We start from the raw sequence: 15,513 nt of genomic DNA on the forward strand, positions 1-15,513 counted from the left end.
ACTTGGAAGTCCCTCCTCCCACTCACTCCTATGGGGTCACTTGGTTACTCACCGGAGGCTCTGCAGGAGGGTCATGTGGCTTAGTCCTTGAGTGAGTGCAGCCAGGGTAGAGGCGCCCAGCGGGAGGTGGCTGAGGCTGGAGGAGAGGAGGCCACAGGAGGACTTGGCATACTGGGCTTGGGTCCCTGACGCAGACCTTGAGCGCTCAGCAATGCCCAGTGATCTCCAAGACAGCCACTTACATCCACACAGTGTAAAAAAAAACCCCAAAACGGTACAAACAAAACTGCACTGGGAAATCCAAATGCTGTTTTCTCTGTAAGAATGATTACAGCCATCCAGGCAGCAGTTCTGTATTCTGAATCACACTAGACCCAGACTACTGATCAGTCATCATAGCGACCACATACCAAGCACATGCTAAGGGCCATTTAGAGATGATATGTTATAGTTATCCCCATTTTACAGATGAGGCACACTGAGGCCCAGCAGTCACACACAGAAAGTGGCAGCATCAGGAACAGAACCCAAGGCTGTAGGATTCCCATTCCTGGGCCCAACCATGTGTTACCCATGGACCATGCTCCTTATGGCCCCACCTTGGGCAGGAGAGAGGAATAATAATAATAACAGTAATGATAATAATAGCAGCCAATACTTGTAGAGTGTGAATTCTGTGCCAGGCTCTGTTCTGAGTGCTTCATGTGTGTGATCTCATTTAATCCTCACAGTCACTGAGGGGGTAGGTCCAGCTATTATCCCCAGAGTTAAGATGAGGAAGAAGACAGAGAGAGGTTGAGTACCTTGCCTAAGCTCACACCCTGAGGTACAACCCAGAGGTGACAACTGTCCTGGTTTGCCCAGAACTGAGGAGATTTCCAGGATGCGGGACTTTCTGTCCCAGCTCAACTGGGACAGTTGGTTACTGTGCCAGGAGTTGAACCCAGGTGGTGTGGCTGTTAACTAGCACCTACACCCCTAACCATTTCACCCAGAGGGACAGGTGGGAAAAGTTGGCTGGATCTGAGGGGAGCTGCTTGTTGGAGAGGAGACACTCAGAAACGACGGATCTGAAACTGGAAGAGGCCTCTGGGGAGTGAAGATCCATCCCTTTCCTTCAGACAGAAAGGAATCATTGGGACTTCCCTGGCGGTCCAGTGGTTAGGACTCTGTGCTCCCAATGCGGGGGGCATGGGTTCGATCCCTGGTCAGGGAACTAAGATCCCGCATGTCCTGTTCTCTGAAGCACTTCCAGCTCCTGGCTCTGGCCTGGGTGCCCAGGTGAACACACATATATGTTAAATGCATGAATGAGCCAATGGATGACCTCATTGGGCCTCCAACTCCACCCCAAATAAAAGCTTCCAGAAGAAAGGGAGGCTGAGCAGAGGTGCAGGCACATGGGGGGAAGCCAAAGAAACATCTCAGTGGGAAGACAGTGGACCCTCTGGTCAAAGGTCTCCCTAATACCACCCCCTGACCCCTGCCAGGATATGCAAAGAGGGACGAAGTGGTAGAATTTCATTCATTGTTAAGGGGCAAAAAGTCAGAGAGCTGCTTTTAAACTGTATTCAAAAGTGTGTCCAGGGCTTCCCTGGTGGCGCAGTGGTTGAGAGTCCGCCTGTCGATGCAGGGGACGCGGGTTCGTGCCCTGGTCCGGGAAGATCCCACATGCCGCGGAGCGACTGAGCCCGTGAGCCATGGCCGCTGAGCCTGTGCGTCCGGAGCCTGTGCTCCGCAACGGGAGAGGCCACAACGGTGAGAGGCCAGCGTACCGCAAAAAAAAAAAAAAAAAAAAAATGTGTCCAAAAAATCTGGAGGAAAACTCACAAACTGCTCATTTACAGAAGTTTTCCCAGGGGGTGTCATTGCCAGGGATTTCATGTTCGTTGTTACATATTTCTGTGATGATGGAACTTTTTATAATTCGTGTGTATTTTGGGTCAACGGATAAACTTAGAGATTAAAAGCAGAAGATGCCTTGTCAAGTGTTCTGTCTCGATACTGTCGCGTCTGTGCAGGATGGGGACCCGTCCTTTAGACTGAGGCTGTTTCCACCGTTTCTGAGAATTTGGTGACTCCAAATTATAGGTGAGAGTAAAAGTTGCCAGTTACTAAGGAAACGATTGTAGGCACATGGCAGTGGTCATCCATGGGTATTTTTTCTGCCCAGAGTTTGTCTCCCTGTCTTGTGTTAATAGTCCCCTGAAATACCACCCCTGACTCAGTCCAGATAATTGGATGGGCATGTGACCCAGATCTGGCCAATCAGATTATCGTGTGCTTAGAGCCACAGTGATTGGTTTAGGGGTGGGCATGTGACCTGGGCTAGTCCAGTGAGACTTATTCTAGGGACTTGTGTTGTAGGTACAGGGAAAAAGGTGCTGGTAGAAAGTGAACCTGCAGCTGCAGGAAGAGCCTGCCTGAGGATGAAGTAAAGAGATGGGGGGTGGGGAGGAGAGAGGGAGGGGAAGGGAGGGAGAGAGAGGGAGGGAAGGAGGGAGGAGGGGGAACAAATAGAGAACCTGGATCCAGCCAAGCCTGAAATCAGTTGCCTTATTATTTTCTGTGACATGAGTTAATACATTTCTGGGTTGGGTTGCTTTGACTGAGTATTCTGTTTCTTATGATCAAGCATTTTGATAACACCCAGAGCCAGGTAAGGAAGGAAAAGGGAGGGCATTCAGCTCACCTGAGTCCATCCAGGAGATTGACAGTGGTGTTCACTAGAGATGCAAAGGTTCTTAGACATGCCCCCAACTCCCCCGCTCTCACCCCCATTAACCACCACCACTTACTCAAGCCTCTTCAGCCGGCGCTTGCCCTCAAGGGCCCCCGTCAGCACCTTGGTACCCTCCTCGCCAAGTTGATTGTTAGACAAGCTGGAGGGGACCAAGCATGAGGTGAGGGTTAGACAAGCCTGCCCAGCCCCTGGAACTGAGCTGTCAAATCAGCTCCCCTTACCACCCCAGTCCCCCCAGGAGGCTGGCTCTGGGTCCACAGATCCCAGACCACCCTTCCTATCCAGGCTGCACAGGGACATTCCTGGCCCCAAGGGTCAGGCTCTGGGGTCCCCGAGGAGGTGGGCACTGCAGTCACAGCTGACCCAGCTGAGAAAGGATGCCCTGGATGAGGGCTGCACCAGAGGAAGCCAGGGACAAGTGACACACACACACACACACACACACACACACACACACACACACACACACGCAATGATCCCTTCTGCCCCTTAGCTCTCTCTCTACCCAACACCCAGAGCCGCTCTAGGCAGAGAAGGACGATGAGCCCCATTTTACAGATGAGGCTGTCCAAGTCTAGAGAGGCACAGTTATTCGCCCAAGGTCACTCTGAGTGAGTGATAAAGTTGGGACCAAGAACCCAGTGCTCAGCCTTCCCCAAGCCACACCCAGAGTTGCTGGGCTTCATCAGGGAGAAAAGCGATAGGCTGAAGTCCCACCACCTACTTTAACCAAAGGCACAACTGTCCTCCCCACACTTTGCCTTTGCTGGGCCACCCCCTCCCGGACCCTTCCACCCCACAACTCACTCCAGTTCCTCCAGGTGGTGACAGCGGCTTAGACCAGATGTCAGGTGGGCTAGCGCACTGGAGCTCACACAGCTGGAGGTCAGCCTGGTGGGGGTCAAAGGGCCAAAGGGAGGCAGGTCAGGTAGGAGCTCTGGGTCTTGGGAGCTCTGGATGCTGATGGCAGAGGGCAAGGAGGTGGGGTGGGGAATGGTTCCTGGGGGGCAGTGGGAAGGGACCTTCCTTCCCTTCATAAATCTCTCCCATCAGGGAATCTTTAAGTCAAGACATAGCTTGGAGGCAGGAACATGGACTAGTTGAATACTTGTTTAAACCACAATCATTCAGGTAGCAACTTCACAATGTCTGTCATAATCAGGCATCACTGTGAAGTCTAGCTAGTTACTGTCATTTACCATGAGCTCTGCATCTTTATTTAAACAGAAAATGTAGCAAGTATTGGAGAGGGTGTTAAAGATATATTAGTACCAAAAGGAGACCTTCCCCCTGATGTGATCGGTTGAATTAAAAGAGAACTGAGAGTTACAAAAGCTCCACTTTGCAACCATCATACTTGATATTTGATTCAGGCAAGAATTATCAATGGATGCTAAAATTCGTGGGTGAAAGTTTGAGGAAGACCGGGATATTTACATCATCTTAAGGTATCTTCCTACCAGATAACTGGTTAATTACAAAGGGAAAAACAGTAGCTTTGCAAGTGAAGAAACCTGGCAGACACCACCTTAACCAGGAGATCACAGTTAACATCCCCAGTAAGGGGACAAGTAGGCATCGTGTGCCTCCCGATGTGACACACTGAGATGAACACAGCAGCACCTCTGTGATATTCCTGCCCCAAATGCAGAACCTAAATCTAAGCATGAGGAAACAGCAGAGAAAGCCAAGCAGAAGGGCATTCTACAAAATACCTGCCATGTAAATGTCATGACAGCGTGAAACACAAAGAGGGGCTGAGGACACATTCCAAACTGAAGGAGACTAAAGAGAGATGACAACTGAACCCAGTGTGTGATCCTGGATGGAATCCAGGACTGAAAAAAAAAATGCAATAAACATCATTGGGACAATTGGCAAAATTGGAATATAAACTGTAGCTTAGATAATAGTAGGATATCAATGTTAAACTGCCTGAATTTCATACTTTTACTGGATTAGGGGAGAGAATGTTCTTGTTCTTAGGAAATTCACTGAAATATTAAGGGGCGAAGGGGCATAATTATACAACTTACTTTCAAATGGTTCAGAACAAGAAAGGGGGGGTGGAGAAGAGAGGGGAGGGGTGAGGAAGGAGGAAGGGGAGAAAAGAGCAAATGTGAAAAACTGACAAAGGGTTAATCCGGGAAAATGGCATATGGAGGTTCTCAGTCTTCTCGTAACTTTTCTATTAGTTTGCAATTATTTCCAAATAATAAAGAGAAGAAAAAGAAAGAGCATTCAAAAGGGAATCACCTTCATGCCACATGGCCATGTAGATGACCGTGAACCCTGGCATCATCTCCAGGGTCATGCGTGGTCCCAGCCCACGGGATGGGGACACAGAGCTCCTTTGAGCGCAGGGTTGGGGAGAACAGGAAGTGTGAGGGCGGGGCTGAGCTGCAGGGGGCGGGGAGGGCGGGGGAGGCCCTGAGTGAAAGTCTTGTCTGCATACCGGAAGTGCTTCAGCTCAGAGAGGGACAGCAGGAGGCTTTGTAGCAGCAGAGCACTGGCTTCGCAGAGGTTCACCTGGGACAAGCTGAAAAGGCCCAAGCATGTTACAGAGGATTTCAGGCTGGACACACCTCAGGGATCAAACATCACACAAAGATGGGGAGGCTAAGAGAGGGGAAAGGCCCACCCAAGAGCTCCCAGTGGGGCAGGGCTCCCCTCTGCCACCCTGGGGCTCTCCCCCACTGGCCAGGTGTGATTCTCTCCTGCAGAGGGAAGCAAGAATGCTAGCACAGCCCCACGCTCTGCTCATCTCCATCCTGCACTGGCCAGCCTCTCACCTATGGCCTGGAGCGGGCACTGGGGTCAATCAGAGAACTCAGGGCCCCAGACAGCGTTTCAGGGTGCTGACCTGAGCTGCCGCAGCCGGGCGCAGGTCTCCATCAGCTGCCTGGCAAGAAGGCTGTGGTGGGTCCCAAGGTCACAGTGAGCCAGCCTGGAGGTGGAGAGGGAGGCAGCAGCTTCTAAACACCTGGCTCAGTACCAGGGGCTCAGTCCCTACCTGCAAGGAGCGTTTCTTACGGTGGTAAATAAATGCTAATCAAATAAAGTCCCCTAATTTACTAATCAATCATGGGAAGTACTATGAAGGGGGGGTCAGGATGGGGCACCTGGCATGGCCGTGCAGGTTGTTCACTGCACAGGGAGACCCAGCCAAGGAAGTGAGTTGGGGCTGAGATCCAGGTATGGTCTAGTCCTCACAATGTATACTTGCAGGGCTGCATTCCCCCAAAGAGGTGATATGTTAAGTTCCAGAAACGTGCTATATGGATTAGAGGAGCTGTGACCCCAGGCATCTGTAAGAATGGAGGATGGGAGGACTTGACTAAGTCTGGGTGGGTTGGAGGGGCCTCCCTGAGATGGTGGCATTTAAACTGAGACCTGAAGGATGAGGTCGAGTTAGCCAGGTGAAGAAGGATGAAGAAGGAGAAGGAGGAGAGAATATTCTGGGCAGGAAACAGCCTGTGCAAAGGCCCTGAGGTCAAAGAGAGCAAGGTGGTGTTTAAGGTACTGGCAGCTTAGCTGGAGCCTAGACTGGGGTTTGGGGTAGGGATAGATAGCATGAAGAGGTAGGTTGGGCTAGATCTCACAGGCCATGTAGAGACTTTGGGCATCAAAGGACTCTGAGCAGGGGCATGAGAATTATTGGTCAGAAGCAGCAGTACCCCCCTCTCCCCCTCCCTCCATCACCAGCCTCTCTCTTGGGGCCCCAGGTACTGGGTCTCACCTGAGGGTCATGGCTTCTGGGTTCTCCTGATGGGGAAATTCCAGCTGGATACAGAGCTGCTGCTGGGTCTCGGAGATGCTGAGGAGGGAAGGGGTAGCCAGCGTGAGGCCCACAGCAGCTTTCCCGTATCGGCTGTGCTGGGACTGGGGCTGCTCAGCGGACTGAGCTCCCAGACCCAGTGGGGATCTGGACATAGGTCAGTGAGACACCAGCGCCTTTGCTCTTAGCTAGTCCATGGGGTCCTGGCACCTCTGGTCACAGAGCCATGGTGTGTGTTACTGTCACCAGAGGCCCCTTCCAGACAACCAGCATGGACTTCCAGCAGTGTCTGTCTGGGATCTAACAGCTCTTTGTCTTGAACCTGGGGCTGCCTCCCTCTCTCTGGTCCTGCGGCTTGCCTACTGCACAAGTCCCAGCAAGTATGTGTAGCCCCTCACATATGCCCCAGGAGCTCCTGCCGTCTTGGGGACCCAGAGAACTCACTAGGGATGCAGCTATTACCCCACAGGACAAGAGACCAATGTCTAGATGACGGATGGTCCCAACGGTCATGAAAAGATGAAGAACTCCTCCCTGGACTTACCTTATTTCAGTGATGTTGCCTGAGGCTTGGGCACAGATTTCTAGCAGCGTGAGCACCCCGGCTTTGCCCACCCACGGCTCCTCCACCCTGTCACAGAGGTGGACACAGACGAAGGTCGCCTAGGGTTAGTGAGGGCGGGGAGGAAAGTGCCAAGGGGGCTGCCTAGAGGCTTTCTGGGTTTTGCTGATTTTAAAAACAATAAAATTTAAAATTAGGCATAAGCATAAAACAGAAAATTAACATCATCCTTGTTCTAACAGTTATACAACCATCCAAAGGGAAAATATTATTTTTTTAAACAATATTTTTAGGTTTAAGGAAAGGTCTACATAACGTCACGTTGCAAAGATAAGGAAAGAAAACTGTATATGAAACATGATCCCAATTTTGTATTTAAAAAAGGAAAAATATATATGGAAAGGGAAAAACACATATGGTGAGGAACAGGGAGACAGAGCTGTGAGAAAAATATATTAAATGTTAATGGTGATTGTTTCAATTGTAGAATTCTCTTGAAGTGTTTTTATTTTATTTCTTCTTTAGTTTTCAGTATTTTCTGAACTTTCTACAATGTGTATGCATTAATTTAAAGATTTTTTTGGATGTGAACCATTATTTAAAAGTCTTTATTGAATTTGTTACAATATTGCTTCTGTTTATGTTCTGTTCTGGTTTTTTGGCCACAAGGCACGTGGGATCTTAGCTCCCCCACCAGGGATTGAACCCACACCCCATGCATTGGAAGGCGAAGTCTTAACCACTGGACTGCCAGGGAAGTCCCTGTATGAATTAATTTAGAAGCGGGAAAAAAGAGAGCTGTTTAAAACATTGCTGCTTCTAAAGTTATGTTGAATTTTTTTTTCAAAGTACTATTTTCTTCTTACGTTCTTCTGGGCTTTCCACAAATTTCTACGAGGAGTACACATTATTTTTAGAGTAAGACAAGTTTTATTTTAAAATGCTATTTGGGGTGATCTAGCGATTCTACACCAAAGAATTGAAAGCTGAGATACAGAGATATTTGTACACCTATGTTCGTAGCAGCATTATTCAAAATAGCCAAAAGGTGGAAGCAACCCAAATGTCCACTGATGGATGAATGGCTAAAGAAAATGTGGTGTGTACACACAGTGCAATATCATTCAGCCTTAAGTAGGAAGGGAAATTCTATAACATGGTACAATAAGGATGAACCCCAAGAATATTATGCTGAGTGAAATAAGCCCATCACAAAAAGACAAATACTGTATGATTCCACTTGTATGATGTACCTAGAGGAGTGAGATCCACAGAAACAGAGTAGAAAGGTGAGTAGAAAGCCAGGGACTGGGGGGAGGGGAAAATGGGGGGGCGGTTAACGGGTACTGAGTTTCAGTTTTGCGTGAAAAGTTTCGGTTACACAGCAATGTGAATGTACTTAACAGTACTGAACTGTGCACTTAAAAATGGTTAAGATGGTAAATCTTATGTTATGTGTATTCTACCACAATTTTTAAAAATGTCATGTTGGGGAACAACCAGACTCTATGTGCCTCATCGTGGGCTGAGTTGAAAAGTGCACAGTATTGGCCATGAAGTAGGTAGTTTTAGACACAAATCCCATGGAGCCTTTCCAGTTCCAGGAGAGTCAGGGGTTAGAGGAACAAACTCAATGACATCACAAGGAAGCACCAGACAGAGCTAGAAAGTGGGACGGTCTACAGCACAGGGGACCGATTTTGTCCACGGTTCACCCATTAAGAGTCTGAAGAGCCATCACCACTCCATGCAAATGGGGACCTTGACGGGGTCCTGGATCCAAAGAGCCAGCGTCCCATCTGGGGAGAGCGGGGAATTTTAGATTGGACTGGGTAATACCTGACACTAAGGAATTGCTACTGATTTTTGTAGGTGTCCTAATTCAACTGTGATTGTGTAGAAAATGTCCTTATTTTTTAAAGACTTGTGGTGAAATATTTTGGAGTGATATTTTATGAGATCTATAACTTTCTTTAAGACACTTCAGCTAAAAAGTAAAAATTCGAGGCAAATATGGAAAACCAGGAACAACTGTCAGAACTAGGTGATGAGAAAATGAGTTTTCAGAATTGTTTTTCTACTTTTTGGAATCTTCTGTTTTTCTCAAAGTTTTAAAATGATCGCAGTGAACATACAAACATGATATTTGTTACATGTTATTTCTGACCTCAGCTCGGTGTCCTTTTCAGTTTCCTCTTTTTCTGAAGTCTCCAAACATAGGCCCCACCTTGGGGAGGGAGGCTTCTCTGTGCCTGAGCGGGTTTCTGGGACTAATGGGCAGGGTGGTCCTACAGGCAGGTGGCAGGGCTCTGGACGCAGGAAACGGCTAAGACCATGACCTCGGGGGGACCCATACTTCAGAGCCCACCTCTGCCCCCCATTCCCACCACGGCCCCCTCCCAGGGTCACGGGCAGGCGATACCTGAGAGTGAGAAGCCCTGCCGGCCACTTTAGCAGACCCAGGAGGATGGTTAGCTGCTCCAGGCCCAGGAAGCACTGGGTCAGCCTGCAGACAGAAGGTCAGTTACCAGAGAGGTTCTGGCAGGGACTCTCCACCCCTCAGCTGCCCCCACGGGCGGGGCCTGGTCACTCACGTGAGCTCCGTCAGCCGCAGGGCCTGGCTCAGGCCAGTGGCCAGTCTGGGCACGTGCTCTGGCCCGAAGCTGCACTCGCTCAGCCTGAGGGCAGAGGGCAAGGGCCAGAGTTTGGGCGAGGCCTGTTGGGACTGCCAGGACCCACGGGGGAGCCTCCACTGAGTGCGAAGGCCTGAGAAAAGGCCAAAGATGCAACCCCTGCTCTGGGAGCTTCTCTTCTCTTTGGAAAGACACCTCCCAAGAAGGTGCGAGGAGTCAGTCATTTACTGAGCCCTGACTATACGGCAGGCCCTGGGCCAGCCTCTGGGTGCGCCATGTGAGCACGCAGGAGTGCCTGCCTTACATGTAGTATCTCACTGAACCCCAAAAGCATCACCTACAGACGGAGAAAGTGGCCAACCCGAGGACACACAGCTGGTAAGAAGTAGGGACAGATTCGGGTTTCAATCCAAGTCAGCCTGACTCCACACCCCAAACCCATGACTGCTTCCCTAGTCTCCAGTACCACCGTAGTTCAGGCTCCCTCGGGGGCAGGAGGGACTGGGATTCTTGCTGTGGCCCTGCCCTCCCACTGCCTGGCCCCGTGTGGCCGGCAGACAGGCCTCGGGACACTGTCTCACAGACAGACGGGCTGAGAAGAGGGCCCAGCACAGCACCACGGGGCCGCTCCCTCTCATAGGACAGGGGCCACCAGAGGTGTCCAGGAGGGGCTGACATTTGAGCTGGGTCTTAAAGGATTAGGAGAATTTGATCTCAGAAAAGGTAGGGAAGAAAACGTCAGGCTGAGTGCGCAGAAGCAGGGAAGCTTCATCAGGCAGTGCGTGTCTGGGGAACAAAGATCCCTTGTGGTTGGATTTGTGCGCACGTGTGCTGTGTGTGTGGGTGGGTGGTATGTGGTGTGTATATACTTGGTGTGAGGGTGGTGTGTGTGTGGAGTGGGGTGGGGGGAGTGAGGAGGAATATGGCGGGAGGTGACAGCCAGATCAGACTCTGAGGGAGAAGACCAGGCCAAGGAATTTGGACTTTATCCTGAGGGTAATTGGGAGCCCCCGAAGGGCTTTGAGCAACGGAGTACCACATTCAGATGTGTGTGTTGGGAAGACCCCTCCAGGTGCTGTGGGATGAGTGGAGGAGGCCTAGCCAGAGGCAGTGGACCGATTCAGAGGCCACGACCAAAGGTGAAGTAAGACATGTAGAGGAACTAACCCAAGGCTGAGAGAGACAGACAGAGCTCAAGGCTACCGGGGGGGATAATAATAACAGTAATAATAAACAACTGATACAACACTCAAATAAGCCAGGGCCTTTCCAAGCACTTTATATATATTAACTCATTCAATCCTCACAATAACCCTAAAGGGTAGGTCTCACTATTATTCCCATTTTACAGATGAGGAATTGAAACACAGAGAGGTTAAGTCACTTGTCCAAGGTCACACAGCTGCTAAGTGGTAGAACTAAGATTTATCCCAAGTGGCTCCAGAGTCTGAGCTCTTAACTCAGAAGCCTCCAGACTTACAGTTAGGACGTGGCTAAGGGGCACAAATACCACTCAAAGGCCCAGCCCAGGGGCTGGAGGTAAGGGGAGATTGGGGGCAGATGTGGGGGAGAGGCAAACCCAGGCAGTAGCTTGAAGCAGGGTGTGTGAAGGAGGAGAGGACCCAGAGAGGAAGGAGGCATGGAGGCCACCACAGGGTCAACCTCCTCTCCCTTGTCCCCCCTTCCTGTCCCCCCAGACCAGAAATTACCTCAGTGTCTTCCTAGCCTCTTCTTGTCGGGAGAAGTGAACCCAGAAGCTCTGCTTGGAGCCCAGGCTGCAGAGAGAGGGGTGTATGGAAGCCGAGGGCCCAGCTTCGCCGGCATCCTTGGGACCCGGGCACCAGGGGGTGCGGGAGGGAAGGGGGCTGGGTCTTCAGGGGCAAGGGCGGGTGGAAGCCACGGGAGAGACCCTTGATGACCAGAGGAGAGACCTGTGCCGACCCGAGGAGACTCCCACCTCCTTCTTCAAGGACCCCAAACCTGGTGTTCCCTAACCCGTGGCCTCCCTAGGCCCTGTGGCACACGGGCCTCAGAGGATGGAAACTATGATCCCACGTTCAGTGAACCCTGAGACTCAGAGAGGGCGGAGGTTGCCCAAGTCACACAGATGGAGGGCCACTGAGTGTGCGAGTCTTGCTTCCCCACCAACGTGGCACCAACGTCGCCTTACTTCACTGAGGCCTCCCGGATACGTGGGCAGGAGGGGAGAGTCTCCACCAGGCACAGGACACTTTCCTGAGAGATACCGTTGTGGCTTAGACTAGAAGAGAAAAGAGGTTCAGGATGGGGGGGTGGGGGAAGCACCTCAGTGGAGCCCTGCCCAGCCCCCCTCGTCTCTTCCCTTCCAGCTGTCATCTCCCAGAGGAGCGTCCTCAATGTCCGAGTGTCCGTTCTCCAGGTGGAGACACTGAGGTCCAGAGAGACGCCAGAGGGGCGCTATCCCCACACGGGGCAGGTCAGGCACCAGACTGTGAGTCTTTGAGAGCTGCCCCTGTGGTCTGAGACTGCGTGATGATGAGGCCAGGCTGGCAACTCCAGCCCCACAGGGGTCAGGGATGCCCAGAGCACAAAGCCCAGCTGCTTAGCAACGGGTTGTATCCTGGCTCTGGCCGCCAGTCTCCCAGGTCACTGGGGCGACTGAGTGAGTGCGGATGACCTCCTAGGGACCCTCCCTGCTGTGGCGACATCCGCAAATCCGTGTCCCATAGATTTGGTCAGAGGAGCTTCAGGGATGGGATGGACCAAGAGCCAGGACAACTGAGACCCAGCAGCTGGTTAGAGATGAACGGTTGCTCCCTACCCAGAGTCAACTTGGATCACCAAGCTTTAGTCACAGCCTCTCCTGGGTGTCTGGTGGGAGCTCTGCCCATAGTGGGCAATGAGGGAAGGAAGAAAGGACCCAAGGTAGGCAGGGCTCAAGGTAAGAATCAGCCCTTTCCCCTCCCCAGCCCTTGTCCTCTGCAGTTCTCTAGGGATGCCTCAAAGAAGCCCACTAATGTTCTTGGCCCTGGGGAGTCTTCCTCCTTGCTGTCTTTGAAGCTGCTCGACACTTACTCAAGTGAACCGGAGATGGGCACCTGAGGGAGACATTCCAGGAGGCACCTGAGCCCGGCATCACCCAGCAGGTTTGCTGAAAGGCTGCAAGAGGTACGAGGAGGTTGTTGGTGCTCAGACGTGCCTTCTCTTCAGTTACCATCACTGCTACTCTACCCACTCAGCACTGCCATGATCCCCTCCACCACTCTGCACTACTTCTGTTCCAACAGCACCGTCATCACCACCAGCACCATCCCATCACTGCTACTAGGCATCACCACTAGAATTATCACCACCATCCCCCTCACCAGCACCACAGTTAACCAGGCCTCATCTTCCCGTTCAGTATCTGGTGACCACTCCCAGGACTCAAGTGCCTCCAGCAGGCTTTCAGGGGTTAGAGAAAAAGCAATTAGCTTTTACCATGCACTTGGCCTGCATCCGTTGGGAGCCATAAGTTTTGAACAAGAGTAAATTCAGGAAAAAGAAAGATATTTGGAGGATGTATTTATCCATCATATTTCTTCTTTTAATTTGAGAATGCAATATCTGAAATTGCACCGGAAGACTTTCTTATTTCCCTTCATTGTAGCATTCTATGGTTTTAGCTACAGTTTCAGAAACAATATAATCAGCATGTCCGGGAATATCTGATTTTTGTCCTGCATCTTTGAACTCATTTTGCCCCTGATTATGACACTTTTTTTTTTGTTTTTTTCGGTACGCGGGCCTCTCACTGTTGTGGCCTCTCCCATTGCGGAGCACAGGCTCCGGACGCGCAGGCTCAGCGGCCATGGCTCACGGGCCCAGGTGCTCCGCGGCATGTGGGATCTTCCCGGACCGGGGCATGAACCCGTGTCCCCTGCATCGGCAGGCGAACTCTCAACCACTGCGCCACCAGGGAAGCCCCTGATTATGACACTTTTAAGCCTTGTTTATTTTGTCTTTTCCTGAGAAATTTTAAAAATGAAAAACTAGTTTGTCTCAGGAAGACACTTAATAAAGTAATCTTTAAAATAAGCAAAAGTTCCCTCTATAATGAAAAAACAGGAAAACTTAAAGACATCTTGCTTATTCATCTTTCTTTAAAATACATGATTTTCATCAGCCGCATTTCTCTCCTTGGCCACATCACAACAGGAACTTAAATTGTGTTTTTTCGGGTAGACAGCTCTCTTTACATCCTGCTTGTCCTAAGCTGGACTCCTAACAGTTTTGAGCAAAGACTGCATCGTACTAGTTGTGTGACTTAGGGCAGGTTCTTAAACTCTCTGTACCTCAGTTCTCTCATCTATAAAATGGGGATAATAGTACTTAGGGTTGTTGGAAGGATAAAAAGAATATGTAAAGCACTTAGGACAGTGGAGAAACTACTCAATAGGTATTAGCTTTGTTTCACCTACCCATGCGGGCTGCACTATTTGGGCACCCAAGACAGGCCACACAGATACCACTTCTCATCCATACGACAGCCCACAAATCCCCGCCCTCCAGGGCCCTCCGCAGGCTGCGGCATTTGTTGCCCTTAACCACCTGCCAGGCCAACCAACGGATCCCTTCTTTCAGGCCCCACCAGCCAGCAGAGCTCCAGTGCCCTGATCAACATGAGGCCAAGGGGCTCCTGTGGCCCTTTGTGAAGGGCTCCCCAAATTAGATCAAGGGCATACCCTGAATTAGCTCCACCATGGTGGCAGTGGGGAATGGTAGGAATAAAATGGGGACAGAGAAACCACGTGGACGTGACTGAGTCCCAGGCATCCCATGCCCTGTTAGCTGGTCCTGAGAGGTGCTGAGTGCACACACACGCATGCACACACACCCTGTCGGTGCCACCCAGGCACACGCTCCCGGGCTCCTCTCCCCCTTCCTGCCCGACTTACTCCAGCTGACTCAGGTCTTCACACTTGCTCAGCAACCAGCAGAGCGGCTCCACATGCTCCTGGCTGAGGCCGCAGCCTGTGAATCTGCTGCAGGAAGGGGTGCAAACCGGGGATGGGGCCACTCAGACCCTCTGCCCTGGCTAGTCCTGGGTGTGGCCTCTGAGTTTCAGTGGGGCCTCACCCAAGCTTGGATTCTCTGGAAACATCCAGCATCCACCACTCCCACCTCCCTCCACAGCAGATCCCACCAACATTCTCCCTCTGGGGAGGTGGTTCTCAAAGTGTGGTCCCCGACCACCCCCACCAGCATCCCTTGGGAACTTGGTGAGAGGCATGTTCTGGGAACGCAACCCAAATGCGCTGAATTAAAAGCTCTAGGAACAAGGCTCTCCAGACTGATTCTGATTCAAGGTGAACTACAGCTCTTGGCGGTCACTTTAATCGACAGACATGAGGGTGGAGTGGAGGAGACTAAGGGTGATGCCTGCTCCTGCAGAGGGTTATTGATGCTGGAATCAAAAGTAATAGTAAGTGTCTTTGAGAGGCCTACACCGAGACTACACAATAAGGTAAATGAACAGCTTACGGCCAGCCAGCAACTTAAAAAAAAAATCTTAAAATGAGAAAGTACCTAAAACCAGTATCTAAAATTTTTATCATTGTTACTCTCCTTCATGATTTTTTCCATAGTCCTAAATTCCCTATTACCCTACTGTTTACTTCATATTTTTATTTTTAAAAAATTTTTTTTTTTTGCGGTACGCAGGCCTCTCACTGTTGTGGCCTCTCCCGCTGCGGAGCACAGGCTCCAGACGCGCAGGCTCAGCGGCCATGGCTCATGGGCCCAGCCGCTCCGCGGCAAGTGGGATCCTCCCGGACCG

The 15,513-nt window shown here is 50.9% G+C and overlaps 1 protein-coding gene across 3 annotated transcripts in view; it reads right to left on the minus strand.

Annotated features, from left to right (window-relative positions):
* The window catches only part of NLRC5 (NLR family CARD domain containing 5), a 59,353-nt gene that overhangs the window by 7,343 nt on the left and 36,497 nt on the right, over nt 1-15,513 (minus strand). For all 3 annotated transcript variants that reach the window (XM_027119846.1, XM_027119845.1, XM_027119844.1), the window contains 13 exons: nt 14,633-14,719; nt 12,771-12,854; nt 11,887-11,976; nt 11,426-11,491; nt 9,678-9,761; nt 9,506-9,589; nt 7,066-7,152; nt 6,483-6,560; nt 5,607-5,690; nt 5,199-5,282; nt 3,551-3,634; nt 2,799-2,882; nt 53-136 (listed from right to left, as the gene is read on the minus strand). In XM_027119846.1, the coding sequence (XP_026975647.1) occupies nt 53-136; nt 2,799-2,882; nt 3,551-3,634; nt 5,199-5,282; nt 5,607-5,690; nt 6,483-6,560; nt 7,066-7,152; nt 9,506-9,589; nt 9,678-9,761; nt 11,426-11,491; nt 11,887-11,976; nt 12,771-12,854; nt 14,633-14,719 (1,080 nt within the window). The remainder of the gene's footprint in view (nt 1-52; nt 137-2,798; nt 2,883-3,550; nt 3,635-5,198; nt 5,283-5,606; nt 5,691-6,482; nt 6,561-7,065; nt 7,153-9,505; nt 9,590-9,677; nt 9,762-11,425; nt 11,492-11,886; nt 11,977-12,770; nt 12,855-14,632; nt 14,720-15,513) is intronic.

This window comes from Aethalodelphis obliquidens, unplaced genomic scaffold (assembly GCF_003676395.1).
Source record: "Aethalodelphis obliquidens isolate GAN/ISIS:26980383/991018 unplaced genomic scaffold, ASM367639v1 scaffold20, whole genome shotgun sequence".
Taxonomy (NCBI): Eukaryota; Metazoa; Chordata; class Mammalia; order Artiodactyla; family Delphinidae; genus Aethalodelphis; species Aethalodelphis obliquidens.